The following is a 16,513-nucleotide window of genomic DNA, read 5'->3' as shown; positions in this document are numbered from 1 at the left end:
GGGTCCCCCCCTCTCCCCCCTCCAGTGGCCATGAGCCCTCTCCCCCCCCAAAGACACCAGCCGAGACACTCGGGTAGCAGGGCAAGAGAGCCTTTTATCCTCCAGCCGTGGCACCTCTGGTGCCTTTCTCACATTCGAGGCCCGGTGTACCCGGGGTGGGGCTTGGGGGGTCCTGGATGCCCGTAGTTACAAAATAGATCCTCATTGTTTCTCCTATTTACAGTGGCGGCAGGAGCGTTCCTGCCCCGCAGGGCTCCAGAGAAGAGGCCGCCTAGGCCCAGCCGCCGCAAGGCACTCGGGGTCTGCCGGCCTCCCTCGTCCCCTCGGCTGCCTTCGGACTCTCGCAGGGCGGCTTCCTGGGGGTCTGCAAAAGGCAGGGAGGGGGGGGGGCGCCTGAGGAAAGGCAGGGCGGCCCGGGCATCCTGACCGCCACAACCGTTGGTTCCCCCGTCCTGCCTGAGGGTTGGAGGGGGCCATGCTGGCTACGGGGGTGTTGTCTCCCCAAGCCTGAGCCAGGGGGGGTCCTTATTTTTTTGGGGGGGGGGTGTTAATGCCGCCAGAGCTTTTGGAGGCAGCAGGGCAACCGCAGGGTTCCAGAAGCCGCTTCAGGCACCAACCGTCTCGCCTCCTTCGAGGGGGACGGGGGCTCTTCTCCTGCCTCCAATTGGGGAGGGGTTGCTGCCCACCCAGCCTCCCCACCTGGCATCTCAGACCCCGAGAGTCATCCCGCAATGGCTGCCAGCCTTCAGGTTTGATGCCCACCTCGCCCCCTCTGCCCAGCCCTTCCCGGGGAGGGGGGGGAGACGGACACGTGGCCCCAGTCGGGTGGCACACAGGCCTGGTTTATTGTCGCTTCCGCCGGTCCCGGGTGGCCCCCGCTACCTTGGGCCTCTTGAGGGCCTTGTTCAGCCTCTTCTCCTTGCTCAGCTGCAGCCGCATCCTCTCCAGCGCCTCCTTCAGCAGCGCCTTCTCCTCCGCGTCCCGGTGCACCTGGTCGGACAGCCTGGCCACCTCCGACTGGCAGGCCTGCAGGCTGTGCCTCTTGCCCCTGCGTGCAGCCAGAGGGAGGGGCTGAGCTCCCCCCCAGAGAAACCTGCCCCCCACCCGCCTTCCCCCAAGCCCCGGGGCCCCTCCCGGCTGAGCATCCCGCCTCCTCCTCCCCCCCCCCGCTCCTCCTTCCAGGGCCGGTACCTGAAGGGCCCGGAGCCCCCCTGCTCCTGCTCCTCCTCCTCGTACTCCTTCAGCAGGGACTCCTTCCTCTCCAGGCGGCTCTTCAGCTTCCCGATCCTGTCCAGCAGCAGCTCCAGGTCCTTGTGGCGCAGCAGGCCCAGCTTCTGCCGCTCGGCCTGGGGCAGGTGCTTGAGCGTCCGCAAGCCCATCAGCTGCTCCACGTCCATCAGGCTGGAGAGGCCCCGCACGAGGCTGAGGTACTGGGGGAGGGAGGAGGGGAGGGAGGAGGGGTGAGTCCCCAGAAGGGCCTGCCTGGCGCACGGAGCCTGCGAGGCCCGCAGACGCTGGGGGGGCCCACACCGGCAGCCCCCCCCCCCGCTTTCTTCCTTACCAGGTTCTCGCTGAGGTCCAGCGCCTCCGCCATCTCCAGCCTGGCATTCCTCTCAGTGGCCTCGTTGGGGTCGAAGCTGGAGGGCCCGGCTGGAGGCTCCGAGGGAGGAAAGAGAGCGAGAGCTGCTGAAGCACGGCCCACGGGCACTCCCGCCTGCAGCCCTGCCCGTCTGGTGAAGGAGCCCAGCCCCAGGACGCCCCCCCCGGGCGCTCAGATTACCTGGTGGGCACCCATGGCCACCGTCAGCACCGCCACCGGGTCCTTCTCCCTCGCCTGCTCTGGCTTCTCTGCCGGCCCTCTCTGCACGACCAGGAGTGGCTCCGAGCTTCTGGCCTCTGCAGGAGGGAAGAGGTGGCCACGGTGGAGGCGAGGAAGGCTGTGGCTGAAGGGGAGAGCCGGGCCGAGGCCTTCCCGCCATCTTCCTCACGGTCCCACCGCCGTGTCCGAATGGGAGGGCCCTTCGGGGCTCAGGGCTGGCGTTGGCCGAGCTCTCCAACTCTGAGCCTTTGGGAAAGACCGGTCCGTTCAGACCGGAAGAACCCAAGGAAGGGCCAAGCGGGACCCTGGAGGCCAAGCAGCCAGGGGTCTCCACTGAGGGAGAGGGGGGCCTGCACCCTTGTATTGCTCTGAAAGCACTCGGAATGAGGATGGAGCCCCCCTCCCCAAAAGTAGACTCCGTACTGCAGTAGCCGAGGTGAGCGGGGAGAAAAGTCACTGAAAAGTCGGTTTTCCCCACGTGGCCCCTTGGAGACTCAGCCGGCTGAGGAATTCTGGGAGTTGAAGTCCTCAAGTGGGGCCTAAGGGCAGCTCCTGCCTGCCTGTTTCCTAGCGCGCCATCCTGGGCAGCCCCCCACCCAAAAGAAAGCCTCGGCTGCATCTCAGCACCAGCCAAGCCCCCGACTCACCCTTCTCCAGTTTCCGGAGCTTCTTGCGCAGTTCGGCCAGGGTTTCCTTCTGCCGATGGATGACCTCCTCGTGGCGGGAGCCTTTGCACCGGGCCCCCAGGTCGGCCAGGGACAAGAGGGGGGGCTCCTGGAAGCACAGAGACACCCCCACCGACCCTCAGCACGCCCTGCTCGAGCCAGGAGGCACAAGGTGGGGGGGGGGGGAGTGGGCGCTCCTTCGGGCAAGCTGGCTGCAGGGCTCCTGCAGCTCCCCCAGGCCACCAGAGGCTCCCCGGCCAGAGGGCCCGTTGGATGCTTCCTGGGGCTGAGAAAGGGCCTCTGTGAGAAGCCCCTCCCCCAACCACCTTGTGAAGGGAGAAGAGGGGTGCCTGGGGGGGGGGGAGGTAGAGCAGCCACATGTTGCTCTCTTCCCTCCCACAAGCTGCCTTGGGGGCCCCTCCTTAGCCATTAGAGCCACAATCAGCCAGGAGAAAACTTGAGGCTGGCATAAAGGCGAGAGGGAAACATTGGCTGGGCAGGGAGAACCCCTGTCAGCCCCTCCCCCCCCCACTTGCCTTGGCAGCCGGGTGGGGCTGGTCCTGCAGGGCCCCCGCAGTCTGCACGCCCTTGTGCTGCAGAAGCCTGGCCCTCTGGGCGGCCTTCGCCTCCTCCAGCAGCTCCTTCGCCTTCTCCCGGGCCCTCCTGCGGCAGAGGAGGCAGCGGTGACGGAGGGAAGCGCAGGAGACCCTCCCGGAGGCCCCTCCCCCTGCCCCTCCCCGTTTTGCTCAGGCGACCGCGGGGAAGCTGCAGCGGCCCTAAGGGCGGAGGTCCCCCTTTTTCCAGTCAAAGGGCCGCTAAACGAACCGTTGTTAAGTGGAGGACTGCCAGTGTAGGAGAGAAGCCGCCTGCAGCCCCAAAGCCTCGGAGGCAGTGGGGGGGGGGGGGGGCGCGGGACAGGGTGGCTAGGATCTCTGGGAGGCCCCTCACTTCAGCTCCTGGGTGGTGGCTTGGAGGTGGTTCTCCCTCTGGCCCAGCATCCTGGAGGACTCCGACAGCTTCTCCCGCAGGAGGCCGAGTTCTCGGGCCTGGCTCTGCACGAGGCCCCTCTTCTCCTCCAGCTCCGCCTTCTGCTTCTCACTCAGCTCCCCTGGGGAGAGGGAATGGGGGGGGGAGTGGGGGGGGGGCTCCCTTAGTCCCCGGACCCTGGCCCCACACCTCCTGGGCTCTGAGGCAGCCTGAGGGTGGCCCCCGGGGTCCCATCGGCCGGCTTTTCTCCCTGGGCTCTTCTGGACTTGGATTTCCAGCCCCCCCCCCCAAAAAGACGGTGGGGAGGGCAAACCCTTTTGGGGCGAGAGAGAGGAATTTCTCTACTTGGAGTCTGGACTCTCTGCTGGACGCTGTATGAGATGGGAAGCCTTGATCTGGGGGCTGAGTCTGGTTTTGTTCTCAAGAGAGACGGCTTGGAAAGCCGAGAGACCCAAAGGGGAAGTTTTGAGGTTTTATCCTCCTTTTTGTGCTCTGCTGCTCTGGGAAAAGCCAGAGGCCACCAGGGGTCTTTCTCTCTCCCTCTCTCTCTCTCTCTCTTTCCGCCCTTCCCTCGCCTTTCTAACTCTCCCGTTCTCTCTGTTTTTGCCTCGTCATAAACTTTAATAAAAACTCGAGCACAAGAAGGCAGCGGCTGGGCGGGAGACGTTAAGAATCTGTGTCCCAAGCTACACGCGTGTCACAAACCGATCACGTCGGACATCGTGGCTCTGGCCTGGCAAAGCTCCTTCTTGAGCTCCGCGATGACCGCCTGGTTGGCCTGGATCTCCTGCTTGGCATCCGCCAGCTCCTCCCTGAAGGGCCCCCCCGGGGGGGGGAGAACAAAGGCGGGAGAGGGGAGGGAGAAGGGCAGGCTCCGTTTTAGTGGCGGGGTTGGGGAGGCCCAGGCGCCCTCCGTTAAGTGAAGCCTCCCCCACCTCCTCCCTCCCGAGGTCGAGCGGGTTGGGAACCCCCGGAGGTCCTTTCCCCACTTCGGCTGCCCAAAGTGAGAGCAGGCCTGGAGCAGAAACACCCCGGGGGGGGGGTCTGGATACCCCTCCCCCCCATGGAAATCCTTTCCCCGGTTTCCTCCCCTTCCGGCTCTGCTGTGCGACCAGCAAACAAGGAAGGGAGCGAAGGCCTGACTTACTTCAGGAACGCGTGGAAGCCGTCCATGGGGCAGAGCCCCAGTGGGGAAGGCAAGGGGGGCTTGCAAGGCTCCTTCTGCGTTTCTGGAGGGAGGGAAAAAAGAAGTTGCGGAAGGATGCAGGAAACGTTTCCGAGAAAAGCCACTTCGAGTTTAGCAGTAGCAGTTAGACTTATATACCGCTTCATAGGGCTTTCAGCCCTCTCTAAGCGGTTTACAGAGTCAGCATAATTGCCCCAACAATCCGGGTCCTCATTTCACCCACCTCGGAAGGATGGAAGGCTGAGTCAACCTTGAGCCGGTGAGATTAGAACCGCTGAACTGCAGATAACAGTCAGCTGAAGTGGCCTGCAGTACTGCACCCTAACCACTGCGCCACCTCGGCTTTTCCCATCGGGACGAGCTCAAAGCTCTGGGGAGGGTCTTCCTTTAAGCCCCGGCTGTTAACTTGAGTCAGCCCGAGAGAAGCCCCTTCCCAAACATTCATGAGTCCCAAATTCCCTGGAGGGCTCTTTCTTTCAGAGAGGCCAACTCTGAGCCAGGGCGGCTGGGGAGAGGTGGGTGCGAGGGGGGCTCAGCCCCTGGAGCATGGGCAGTGCAAGGGGAGGGGTGGCTAGAGAGTCCCAGGGAGGCTTCCTCAGAACAGAGGACTGAGGCCAAAATGAACTGAGCAACTTTGGGGAAAAGGGGGGACTGCGCAGGAGTCCCTTCAAAAACAGCGCAGGCTTTCTGTTTGTGGCCCCCCTTGGAAGCTCCGAGGGGAACCTCCACGCCTCCCCAGTCAGGTTCAAGACCAGCCTGGAGCGAAGCAACCGCCATGCAAGCTGTGAAAGGCAGATGTGGGGTTTCAAAAGCCCCTTCCTGCCCCTCCTAGGCCAAGGGCTTCACCTCCTGGAGGCTTTGGCTCCCCTCATTCCCCTTGGGGTTTCGGTGCAAAACAGCCCGAGGGAAAAGGGAAAACAAGGGAGACCCCCCACCCTCTTGCCAAGGGGGCACCGGGGTGGCCTGGGGAGCCTCCGCACGGACTGACCTCTCGGCCGGGGCCCACGTTCCTCCTCCGGCGGCTGGGCGGCAGCGCTGGGCAGCCTCTTCTCCAGCTGCACGATGGTCCTGGCGTGCTGCTTGACCTGCTCCTGGTACTCCGAGATCTCCCGCTGGTGCTTCTGCCTCAGCGACTCGGCCTCGGCCTCCAGGCCCTGCAGCCGCCTCTCCCAGGCCGAGAGCTTCTCTTCCGCCGTGGCCTGGCCAAGGGAAGAGGCAGGGGGGCACCACTGGGCGGGGCCTGCCCTCCCCCCAACGCTGCCCCGAAAGAGCCCGGGCTCCCCCCAGTTACCTTCCCCCTCTTGGCATCTTCCAGAGAGCCCAGGCTCTCTTTCACCCGGGCGTCCAGCGTCCTCTCCAGGGCCCTCTGCCCTTCCATCGCCTGCAAGGCAGGGAGGGGAAAGGAAGGTGGGTGGGGAAGGGCCAGGCGGCCAGCCAGGGTCTGAAAAACGGCCGCAGGACGTCCAGCACAGGCAGCCGGCTTCCCCCCCCCACTCCCCCTGCAACAAGGGGAAGGCAATGCAGGCCGTCCTCAACCTACAACAGTTGGTCGGACGTTGAACTCACACGGTTGAAGTAAGAACAGGGACTGTTCAAAGTCACAAGGACACCGGGAAAAGTGCTTTTTTCCACAGTCACAACCGTTGCATGGCGGTGTTATTAATTTAACAACTGCAGTGATCCACTTAACAAACGTGGCAAGAAAGGTCGTAAAATGGGACAAAGCCCACTTGACCAATTTCTCGCTTAGCCACATGAAGTCTGGGCTCAATCGTGGTCCTAAGTGGAGGACCACCTGTGTTCTTCCCTACCAGTGCTGCCCTGGATAGCCTCTATTTACACCCCACACACACACACCCCGTGTGGGTCACTTCTGGCCCTGGGTGGGAAGGCCCAGGAAGGTCTCACACACACACACACACACACACACACACACACTCAGGGCCTGCAGAAGGGCCCCCACTGCCCATCCTGCTTGCACGGGATGCCCATTTCTTCCGGCTGCTCTGGAGCACAAACCAGGCTCAGAGGCTGCCCCCCCCCCCGAGGAGCTTCCTCCTCCTCCTCCTCTGCCTCTGTGCCGCCCTCCTTCCAGCGATGGGAGGGGCACAAATGCCCTGGCACCCACCTGGGAGAGTTCCTTCACTTCTGCTTCCAAGAGGCGGCCCCTTTTCCTCTCCTCCTCCAGGGCTTCTTTCAGCTCGGCTGCTTCCAGGGCGGCCCTCCTGGCCAAGGCCTGGGGGCAAAGGGAGCCTCTCCTGTGGGTCTGCCTCAGAAGCCCCCCCACCCCTGTCCTAACAGGGGGACCCCCCCTCCCTTTCAGCTCACCTCCCTCTGCTGTTTCCCTTCCTCCTGGATCTCCCTCTCCCTGGCCTGGGACTCCCCCTCCAGCTGCTCCTTCAGCTCCTTCAGCTTCTCCCGCAGGGTGGCGTGCTGGGACTCCTCCGCCCTCCGCAGCTGACCCTGCAGGGGGAAAGCCGCACCCTCAGAGGGGCTGAAGGACCAGCCACACAGCGGCAGCTGCCCTGCTCCCAAGGGCCTGGCTCGTACCTGCAAGGCCTGGAGCTGCCCCGTCACGCCGTGGTGCTGGTCCAGCAGCTGCTTCATGTAGGCGGCCATTCCTGGCAGGAGGGAGGGCAGCGCTGAGGCCTGGCGTCCAGGTATGGGGGGCGGGGGGTGGGGTGGAGTCCTGAGACCAGGCCTGTGTGAAGTTCGGTTCCTACAAGGCCTGGGCGAGCAGGGCCCGTGCTGCCCACCCTTCCTGCTTCCTCCCCTTGGAGGCCCAGCTCCAACCCAGCCTGCCTGCTGCTTGGGTTTCTGGGAGGGGGGGGGGGTCCTTCATGCTTAGCCCTGCCTGCCCCCCACAAAGGGACTCCTCCCTGGCCAACTCTGGGGGCCCTGGCCCTCCACATCCCCCCTTGCCTTCTTCTGCGGCCCGGGTGGCCTTTCGGCCGGAAGGGAGGGGGGGACGGACCTGCGTCGCCAGGCGGGGCATCAATGCCCATGTTCCAGAGCAGAGACTCCAGTGCTTCCACCCAGCCCAGGACGCTGTAGAAGATGCGGGCCAGGGAGACTTGGATTCCTGCCGCCAGGGGAGCCAGAGGGGGAAGGCTCTGCAGCTGGCTGATGGCCCCCTTTAGGCTCTTGGCCGAGAAAGAGGTCTTCAGGAACTCCTGGGGCAGGGAAAGAGGGAGGGGGAGGGGGTGGAGACCCTCTGAATGGGCACGGCAGGGGCATCGGGAACTTCCCCCCCCCCCCCAGGCCAAGGGACGGTTTCCACGCTGCAGCCAGCGAGGGCCACCCCTGCCCCAGAGGGAGGAGGCTCAAATCCTGAGAGTCCCGTTTGTCCCACGGGCAGCTGGGCAAAATAAAGTCCCCCCCCAGCTCTTTAGGGCAGGGACTGGGGGGGAGACCTGGAATCCGTCGAGCGAGTTCTTCAGCAGGGTCAGGTTGGAGGAGAGCTTCTCCATCTCCAGGCCCCTCGTCTGCACTTCCTTCTGCAGCCCTGCCTCCCTCTGCTCGGACCCCCGCTGGCTCTCCTGCATCTGGTGGAGCCCCTCAACAATCTGGTGGGGGAGGGGGTGCAGAAGGGGGGGGGGGTGGAGAAAGTTGGAGGGGCCTCTGATCTTCCTGATGGGCAGGGTTGGGTTCTGCTAAACAGGGACCTGGCGCCCCCCTTCCCCCCCCCCCATCCAAGGCGAGGCTGTTACCTGCTCATCAGTCAGAGGCTTCCTGGGAGGGTCGGGAAAGAGGGCCTTCAGCACCTGGTCCCGGAAACGCTGCGCCTGGGAGCACCAGAGTTAAATGGCAGGAGGAAGATGCCCCCCCCTTCACCCCCAGCCCTGCTTGCAGGGTCAGCCTGGCTGGGGGCGTCGTTCCCCCCCCCACACACACACCTCAGGTCAGCCCAGAGCAAGATGAAGGCCCGAGTGGGGAGGGGGAATCCCCCAAATTCGAGGCAGGCAGCCGGGCGAGGGGACCCCCGTGGGTGGGGGAGGGACGGGAGGGGCCCCTGGCGTACCTGAGCCTCCGCCTGTTCCATCTCCGAGCGCAGGAGACGCTCCCGGCGGCCCAACTCCTGCACCTGCTGGGCCCGCCTCTCCGCCTCCTGCTTCAGCTCCCCTTCGGCCTGAGAGAAGGTGGGGGGGGGGAAGCAGGAAGAGTGAGGCCGTGCAGGGCAGGGGCTCCTCCCTTCCCAGGGCCCGAGCCCCTCTCCCTCCTCACTTTGGTGGTTTCGGCCAGCCTCCGGCTCAGGGCCTCCTGCTCTGCGCAGTGTCTCTTCGCCTCCTCCTTGGCCTGGCCGGCCTGCAGCTCCAGCTCTGCGATCCGCTGCAATGGCACAGGAGGGTATGTGGGTGTCAGGGGCCAGGGACCCCGCTCGCTTTGGCAACCGAGGGGCCCGGTTAGTGCGTAAGGAGGGTAGGGGGAGCCTTCCTAGGCGAGGCAAAATTAGGAGGTTACAGCAGCCCAAAGTCAGCGGTTTCCACCTTTGCACCAATAAAGGTAAATAAAGGTAACGGAGGTTAGTTGTGGTTGAGATGCCTGCTCTTCCCGTGATCAAGGCCAGGGGGCCCAGGACAAGAAGAGGAAGACTCAGCGTGCGAGGAGGGGGGAGCCCCCCCCAGGGCAGGGGCCCTTCTAAGCCGAGGAAGGAGCCTGGGAGAAACAGCCGGAAGTCTGAGTGAGCCCAGCTACCCTTGGCCGAAGAAAAGGAACCAGGAAGCGGCATGGACTAGGTGGAAGGGTGGGGTGGAAGGGTCTCCTCTAAAGGGAGGGGCTTCGGAAGAGCTGCGCCAGGCGCAGGTGAAAAGACGGGAGGGCTGACTCACACTCTGACGGGCACTTAGGTCTCTGTCCCTGAGTTCCCGCTTGGCCTCCGCTTTAACTCTAGAGCACTGCAAAGGACAGCAAGGGAGGGGGGGAGGGAGGGGGGGAGAGGCGGTCAGCCGGCAGAGGGGGAGGCCTGGCGCAGGATATGGAAGACCCCAACAGGAAACCCAGGGAGGAGGCTTTCTCCCACCCCTCCCCCAATCCTCCCAATCACGCTGGCACTTTCAGCCGCCTCTGGACATCTCCGGACCAAGGCAGGAGGGGCGGGAAGGGGGCCAGTGACTGACCGAGCCAGAAGCATTAGGGAACCCCCAGCCCCATGCCTTGAAGACCTGCAGGGTTATGGGGGGGGGGGTCTTATTGCAAGGGCCCCTTTCCAAAGTCTACTAGATGGCCAGCCTTTGCTCCTTCCGGCTTCCTCTCTAACAGACACACAGACACACACACACCGTCCTTTTCGTTCCCCAAAGCTTCCAGAATTGGTTTGGTGCCCCTGTGGGATGCTAAGCCCTCGCTTTCAAGAGGAGAGGTTCTCCCCTTTGACCTGTAAAAGACTCCTTCCACAGGAGACAAAAAGGCTCCAGCCAAGAGGCTCCTTTACCTGCCCAGGTGTGAAAGGGGCGGAGCTGTGGCTTTCCTTTTTCCAGGAAGGGGCCCTTGAACAGCCCCGTGGATCAAGCTAGCAGGTCCCCAGTCGGTTTTCTAGCTCTGCGTACACAATCGGTGCAATTGGGCCCCTCCCATGGCAAACAGTAGCAAAGGCAACTGATAATGGCCGACACACCCGTTCTAAAAAAATGTGGAGCATAGGAGCATTTCCCTGGCCGGTTCCCCGAGGGCTCCGGGGGTCCCAGCCTGCAGTCCCAGCCATCCGCAACGGCATCTCCAGAGCCAGGAAAACAGTTTGTGCCCTCAAAAGACACCTCGGAAGATTCAGGCAAATGTGGTCTTTAGGAATAATTTTGGATCATTAAATAAATGCCACGGAACCCCGATTCAAACAGAACCGAAGGCGGCATAAATCAATTCATAACGTTACGAACGCCTAGTTTTCTACAAATAAAGTTTATCTCCAAACTTTCAGATTATTATTAATTTGCTAATCCGAGGCTGAAGTTAAAATTAGTTGTTTCCCTAGTAAAGATTTAGTTATCTCCATATCCTTACTAAATTGGCTTCCTACAAATCGCTTGGCCCGTTTTATGAGGCCTCCGTCTCTGGCCTGCATTTTTGTCCTGGAGGCTGGGCAGGGAAACAATGCCTTCCAGAACTTCAACAGCTGGAAAAGGAACTTGCCGGTGGCACTTAAAATTTTACTTCTTGGAAAAGAAGAAACTGCAGGCAAATCCGGTGAAGAAAGAGGGAGAACTAGGAGGCAGGAAGGGAAGGCCTCAGCAGGGCAAGAGGACAGACCCCCTGCCCCCAAAGGCAGACTGGACCTGCCTGCAGCACCTGACTGGCCCCCAAGGGCCCCTGGGCGAGGGGGGGGGGCGCCTGCAGAGAAGGGGAGCCGTTCCAGAAGGGGACCCAACCATCAGCCGTCACATTCCCATTCTCAGCACAGGGGGGGGGGGGGTGTGTGAAACCCGCAGGGCCGACAGAGTCCACGCCAGGGAGGGAGGGAGGCACTGGAGGAGGGAGAGGGCTGACCTGGGCGGAGACATAGGCCAGCTGGCTGTCCTTCTCCCGGCTCTCCTGCCGCAGCTTCTCCATCTCCGTCTTCAGCTGCTGGAGGCGCTGCTCCTTCGAGACGGCCTCCTTCTGCAAACTGGTCACCAGCCCTGCAGGGGGCAGCAAAGGGGACCATCAGCTCAGCTGCCTCCAGCTGTGGGGAGTTGAGGGGTGGGTTGGGGGGGGGTTAGCTCTGGAGGAGGAAGCGGAGTGTGTGTGTGTGTGTGAAGGAAATGGGTTGTCAAAGACAGCGGGAAGGAGAAAGGCGGCCTCTGTCAGGGATCTCTTTCTTTCACTGGTTTCCATTCTGAGGAGGAATCCTCTGGGAAGCCAGGATGCTCTTATTCGGGGGGTGGGGTGGGGGGGGGCTCTTTCCTTCTTCCCTTCAGTCACCTCCCAGGCGGCCAGCAGAGGTTTCCTTGGCCAGGCTCTGCAGAGGTGATTCGCCATTGCCTCCTTCCTGGGGCCGAGAGGGAGGGACTGGCCCAAGGCCCCCCAGGTGGCTTTGTGGATAGGGCGGGACTAGAGCTCACCGCCTCCCGATGTCTGACCCCCCTCGTTCCCCACTGCTTCTCCCTCCCCTGCTTTAGCCCAGCACTGATCTGGGACGGTAAGCCTTCATCACGCGCGGGGGGGGAGGGGGGGGCCTCAAAGTTTAGGCCACATCACTGTCCCCTGACATCCCCACTGTGGGACCCACCACGTGCCCACAGCGGAAGGAGCAGATCCCCTCTGCGAAGGAGTGCAACATCCAAGAGGCCCTCTGGGTCCTTTCATTCTGGCCCCCTTCCTGATGCCTGCTCTCTCCCCATGGCCTTCCACTCTGCGAGGGGGACGGCTGCCTCCATGCCAGGAAGGGAGGTTTTCCTCCTGTTGCTCGCTGGCTGCGGCCCAGAGGAGGGAGCGGAAGGGAGCGGGCACCTGTGGTGAGCGCATAGCTCTTCTTCAGGGCTTCGTTCTCCTGCTTCCAGTGGGCGATTTGCAGGTCGCGGTCCGAGAGGGAGTGGTACAAGACTTCGCTGGTGTTTCTCTGCAGGCCGGTCACCTGGGAAGGAGGACACGGGAGCAGGAAGAGGGAGGTCAGCGGCTCCCGTCCCTTGGAAGGAGGCACTTGCATTGCCCGCACGCCACCAAGGCACGTTTCGCACGCGGATGTGCAAAGAAGACACACGCGCACACGCAGAGTAGCGCCAGCCCACCTGCTCCTTCAGCCTCCTGATCTCTTCGGCCTTGGCTTCGGACTCTTTGTCCAGGCTGGCCAGCTTCTGATGGAACTCGGTGTCCTTCTTGGCCAGGGTTGCCACCACCTTCTCGTTCATGGCCGAAATCTCACGCTGGAGCTCCGCGATCAGCGTGTCCTTGTGGCTGCACTCGCTTTCAAAGGCGGACAAGCGGTTGATCTCCTCCCCCAGTTTCAAAATGGTCTCTTCCTGCACAAGGAACCACGTGAGTCAACCGGCAAGAGAGGAAAAGGGCCGCTTGGAAGGTTCTTCCCTCTCCTCCCATGGGAACTTTCCGGCTAAACCCCTCTGCCCATCTAACAGCGGTCAAGGCTGCTCTTCCCTTATGGCAGCGGGAGCCTGAGGGGAAGAAACGCCTGTGCGGCACCAATGTCTGCGGGGGCCCTGAGAGATCATCCAGCCTGATCGCTCCATCTTTGGTGCGGAGAGCCTTCCCCAAAGGCCCGGCCTGAGCAGGGAGGAAAGGCTGTTCCTGGCCACACACACACACACCCCCGGAAGGTTCTGCCCAGGCCCCTTTTTGCTGAGCCCCTGCTCTTCCTCCTCCCTCGCCTGCTCTCCTCCCTCCTGAAGGACGTATGCTGCTTTCCCCTCCCACTGACGCTCTTCCTTGCGGTGGGTCCCCACAAACAGCTTTGCGAAGCCGTCCCTTTCTCGCTCTCTGACCTCAAGTTCTTGCCTGGGCTAAAACTTCCCTTTTCAAGCCCATCAATCTTTTCTGTGGTCTGGATTCCTGGGCAAGATTTTTATTTTCTTTTAATGGAAATATTTGAGGCTGATGGGTCTCCAACGGCTTCCCACAACTCAGCTCTGATGCTGAGAGTTGGGGCCTTGCCTGGGGTGGGGCTTCCGGGCTCTCTGGCAGTCCTGGCCCTGGGGAAGGGCGTAGAAGGGCCTCCCTCACCTTCTCTTTGAGCAGCACATCCCCCGGGTGGCTGCTGGCGAGAGGGCCAGGGAGGGCTCCGTTGCCTGGAAGAGAACAGAAGTGGGCAGCCCATTGATAGAGTCACAGGGCCTCTCTCCCCACCCCCTCCTCTCCCCACACTCATCGTGAACAACTGGAGGGAAGGGAAGCTCCAAACTCCAGGCCGGTGACCGCTTTCTGGACAGGCTGCCCTGCTCAGTCCCACCATACCTGTGAGGGTGGCTGGAGACCAGCTGGAAAGCTCGGGAGAGAAGGCAGAGGAAGAGACGGTCCTGCCCCAGGCGCTTCCAGGAGGCCTTTTTCGGAGGGGGGGACGTGGTGAGGCCCCGCTTGCTGAATAGGGCCAGCTGGGGCTGGCGGGTGAGGACTGCTGAGTGGGCAGCCACGGAAACTGAGGAGCAGCAGCTGCCGAAGGAGGGGAGGCTGCCTCTGTAACTACCTGGATTTGGCCCGGCCAGGCAATGCGCCGATTCACTGGAGGATAAGGCACCTGCTAGACGACACGGGAAGAATCTTGTCTGCTGCCAGAGCCTTTCCCCCCGGGGGGGGGGGGGGGGGGGGAGACACCGTGAACCTCAGCTGGCTCACCTCTTGCTCTGTGGGGATTTGAGCCGATTACATACAACGCCCACAACCCCCCTCCAAGGGAGATGGTCAGTTAAAAAGTATGGAATATAACGAATAGATGGCCTTCATCCCATTGGACGAGTGGGGAGGTCACGGGGGGGAGGTGACCCCATGGGGAGGGGAGGGCAGTGGCTATCATAGCAGGGCAAGAGTGCCGAGGCTGCCAATGGGGCCCAGGGACCTTATCCACGCAAGGGCCCCCAGGTGTGATTGACCCCCTCCTCTCTGCCTTCACAAACCCTGGACCACAAGAGGCCAGAGGCCAACGGTTGGAAGAAGCCTGGGAGCACCGAAGGAACATTTCAAGGGCAGAAGCAGGGCCTTCTTCCACCCAACTGGGCTCAGGAACAGGGACTTCAGCTCCCATAAGCCCCGGAAATCGCCATGCCAGCCGTGGTGTGCATGATCGTGATCCCTTGCGTGGGCCAAGCAGTTTCCTTTTGGCGGAAACTTCGGCACCTTCTTTACCTGTGGCAGGTGGTCCAGCACCAGCTCGAAGGTGGGCCCAGCGGAGCCAAAGCGCAGGAGGTCTCCCTGGCCCACCTTCACGGCCACGTTCTGGATCTGGCAGTCGTTCACAAAGGAGCCACTGCCGGTGTTGAAGTCCCGAAGAACGAAGCTGTGCTCGGCGTCGCTGAATTCGAGGGCGGCGTGATGGTCTTCCAGCCCTGGAGACTGAAGTGGGGAGGGGGCCTTTTAATCTAACTGCATCCGAAGCGCAAACGAAAGGCAAGACCACCCCGAGGAAGGCGGGGAACTTTTTCCCTTTCATCACTAAGAAGATTTGGGCTGCTTCTCACACACATCCAAGTCAGCGGATGCCACATTCCGATGCCCGAAACCAAAAATCTGACTGGTTTAAAATCTCCCTTCCACCACGAGGCAGCAGAGAGGCAAAATTTAGTATACCAGCACTGGCTTTGGAAGGGGTGGGGGAGGGGGCTCTGGATGGTTTGGCAGATTTGACGTCTGTCGTTGGCTTCCACTTTCTTAGGCGGGTTGGAGAACTCACTGGAGCCAGCAGGCGCCTGCAAAGGGACCTTGGACCAAGACTGGGCTTCTACGTTCAGAGCCCTTCCCTTGCTCAACACGAAGCATCTCCTTGGAGATTAGACGTTTGAACAGATTCGAGGGAGGGGGAGAGATGGGATGGGAGGGGGCGGCAGGAAGCCTCCGTGACCCCACCCAAGGGACGAAGGCCCCCCAGGGAACCTTTCCGCTGTCGCCTTTACCTTAAGAACGATGTCTGACTCATCATGCCTTCCTATCGTCGTTATCTTTGGCCTGAGGGCCAAGATGCCATCCGAGCTCCTTAGGAAGGCCTTCATGCTCTCTGCCGGACGGGCAGACGGGGTGAGAAAGCACAGGGGGGGGGGTGTTGGAGAGACGACGCAAGTGTGAGGAAACTGCACAAGAGGTTGCGGGGCTGCCAACAGCCAAGCAGGCAGCTCCTCTGACGGGGCCTCTCAAAGGAGGAACCAGGAGGGGCCCTTCTCACTCCTTCTGCGCCCCACAGCTTCACTTACCTGGGGAAAGGCCCATCAGGCCCCCTCGTCGCCCCCCCTTCCCCCAGGGGTCTTTGGCCCCCTCTGCAATTCTCGGGCTGGGAGGGAGGGAGGCCCTGCCAGCGTTACCCGGGGGGGGGGGACGACAGAGGGCCGGGGCCCCTTGGCTGCAAAAGGGGCGAAAAAGGGGGCGGTGGCTTGGGGGGGGGGGCGGTTTCCCTGAAACAACCAACTTTTTATTCCTAGCCTTTAAATCGGTTCTTCAGGGGCTTCAGCGCCCCCCCCCCCAAACCCTCCGCGCTGACCGGGGAGTCTCAGCCCTTGGGGGGTGGGGGGGGGTTGGGGGGGGGCTCCAGGATGCCATATGGGGCCACATGGAAATATTGGGGGGGGGGGCCGAAATCCCCCCCACCGCAGTTGCCCCAGTGCGGGGGGAGGGGGCTTCTTGGGGGACCCAGAGGCGGAGCTCGCCCATCCCTGCGCCCCGAGTGACCCGGCTCTGCCCCCTTCCCTCCTTGGGGCGTCCAGAGCCGCTTTCAAAAGCAGCCCTCCCCTCCCGCCCCCCCCCCCATCCCGGGTGTGCGGCCGAGGGCGCTCTGCACACGCTCAGAGGCACGAGGCGAAACTCACCGGGGGCTCCTCGAGCGAAGCCGGCGCGGCCCCGCTGAGGCGCCGACCCGACTCCCGCCAAGCGGAGCCGTGGCCATGGCAACCGGACCCTAGGCCACGCCCTTCCGCCGGAACGAGCGTCTCCGCGGCAACTGGTTTCGGGCGGCGCCGTTCCCATGGAAACCGAGGGGACCCGCATGGCACACGCGCAAATGCCGCGCCTATAGGGAAGCGGACTCCGACTCCCAGAATTCCCCCAGCCGCCAGGCCTCCGCCGTGAACGCTGGGAGTCGGAGTCCGTCCGTTTTAAAGGGCTCGGATTAAGAAACCCTGCGTGAAACTGCATAAGGCGGGTTTCCACGGTCTGCCACCCACGCTTTTCCCAGCGATGATGCCCTGTTTCCCAGCAGTCCCAGCTCTGCCCTGGGGCCCCCTTTGCCCAGGGATG

At 62.8% G+C, this 16,513-nt stretch overlaps 1 protein-coding gene across 1 annotated transcript; it reads right to left on the bottom strand.

The window, feature by feature from the left end:
• Positions 1-74: 74 nt before the first annotated feature.
• Positions 75-16,190, bottom strand: FHAD1 (forkhead associated phosphopeptide binding domain 1). The gene is made up of 28 exons (XM_032232335.1): positions 16,087-16,190; positions 15,184-15,284; positions 14,420-14,626; positions 13,535-13,814; positions 13,304-13,368; positions 12,358-12,588; positions 12,080-12,203; positions 11,138-11,268; positions 8,882-8,986; positions 8,679-8,786; positions 8,368-8,442; positions 8,071-8,223; positions 7,632-7,830; positions 7,208-7,278; positions 6,986-7,120; positions 6,786-6,893; positions 5,949-6,038; positions 5,646-5,856; positions 4,619-4,700; positions 4,177-4,283; positions 3,433-3,592; positions 3,021-3,147; positions 2,467-2,593; positions 1,781-1,896; positions 1,562-1,657; positions 1,192-1,430; positions 883-1,048; positions 75-364 (listed from the first exon to the last, which is right to left on the bottom strand). The coding sequence occupies exons 2-28, from the start codon at positions 15,277-15,279 to the stop codon at positions 272-274; spliced, it is 3,702 nt and encodes a 1,233-aa protein (XP_032088226.1). The 5' UTR covers positions 15,280-15,284; positions 16,087-16,190; the 3' UTR covers positions 75-271.
• Between the last annotated feature and the right edge of the window lie 323 nt (positions 16,191-16,513).

The sequence above is a fragment of the Thamnophis elegans genome, chromosome 15, assembly GCF_009769535.1.
Source record: "Thamnophis elegans isolate rThaEle1 chromosome 15, rThaEle1.pri, whole genome shotgun sequence".
Classification (NCBI taxonomy): Eukaryota; Metazoa; Chordata; class Lepidosauria; order Squamata; family Colubridae; genus Thamnophis; species Thamnophis elegans.
This window is presented reverse-complemented; position numbering and strand designations above follow the sequence as displayed.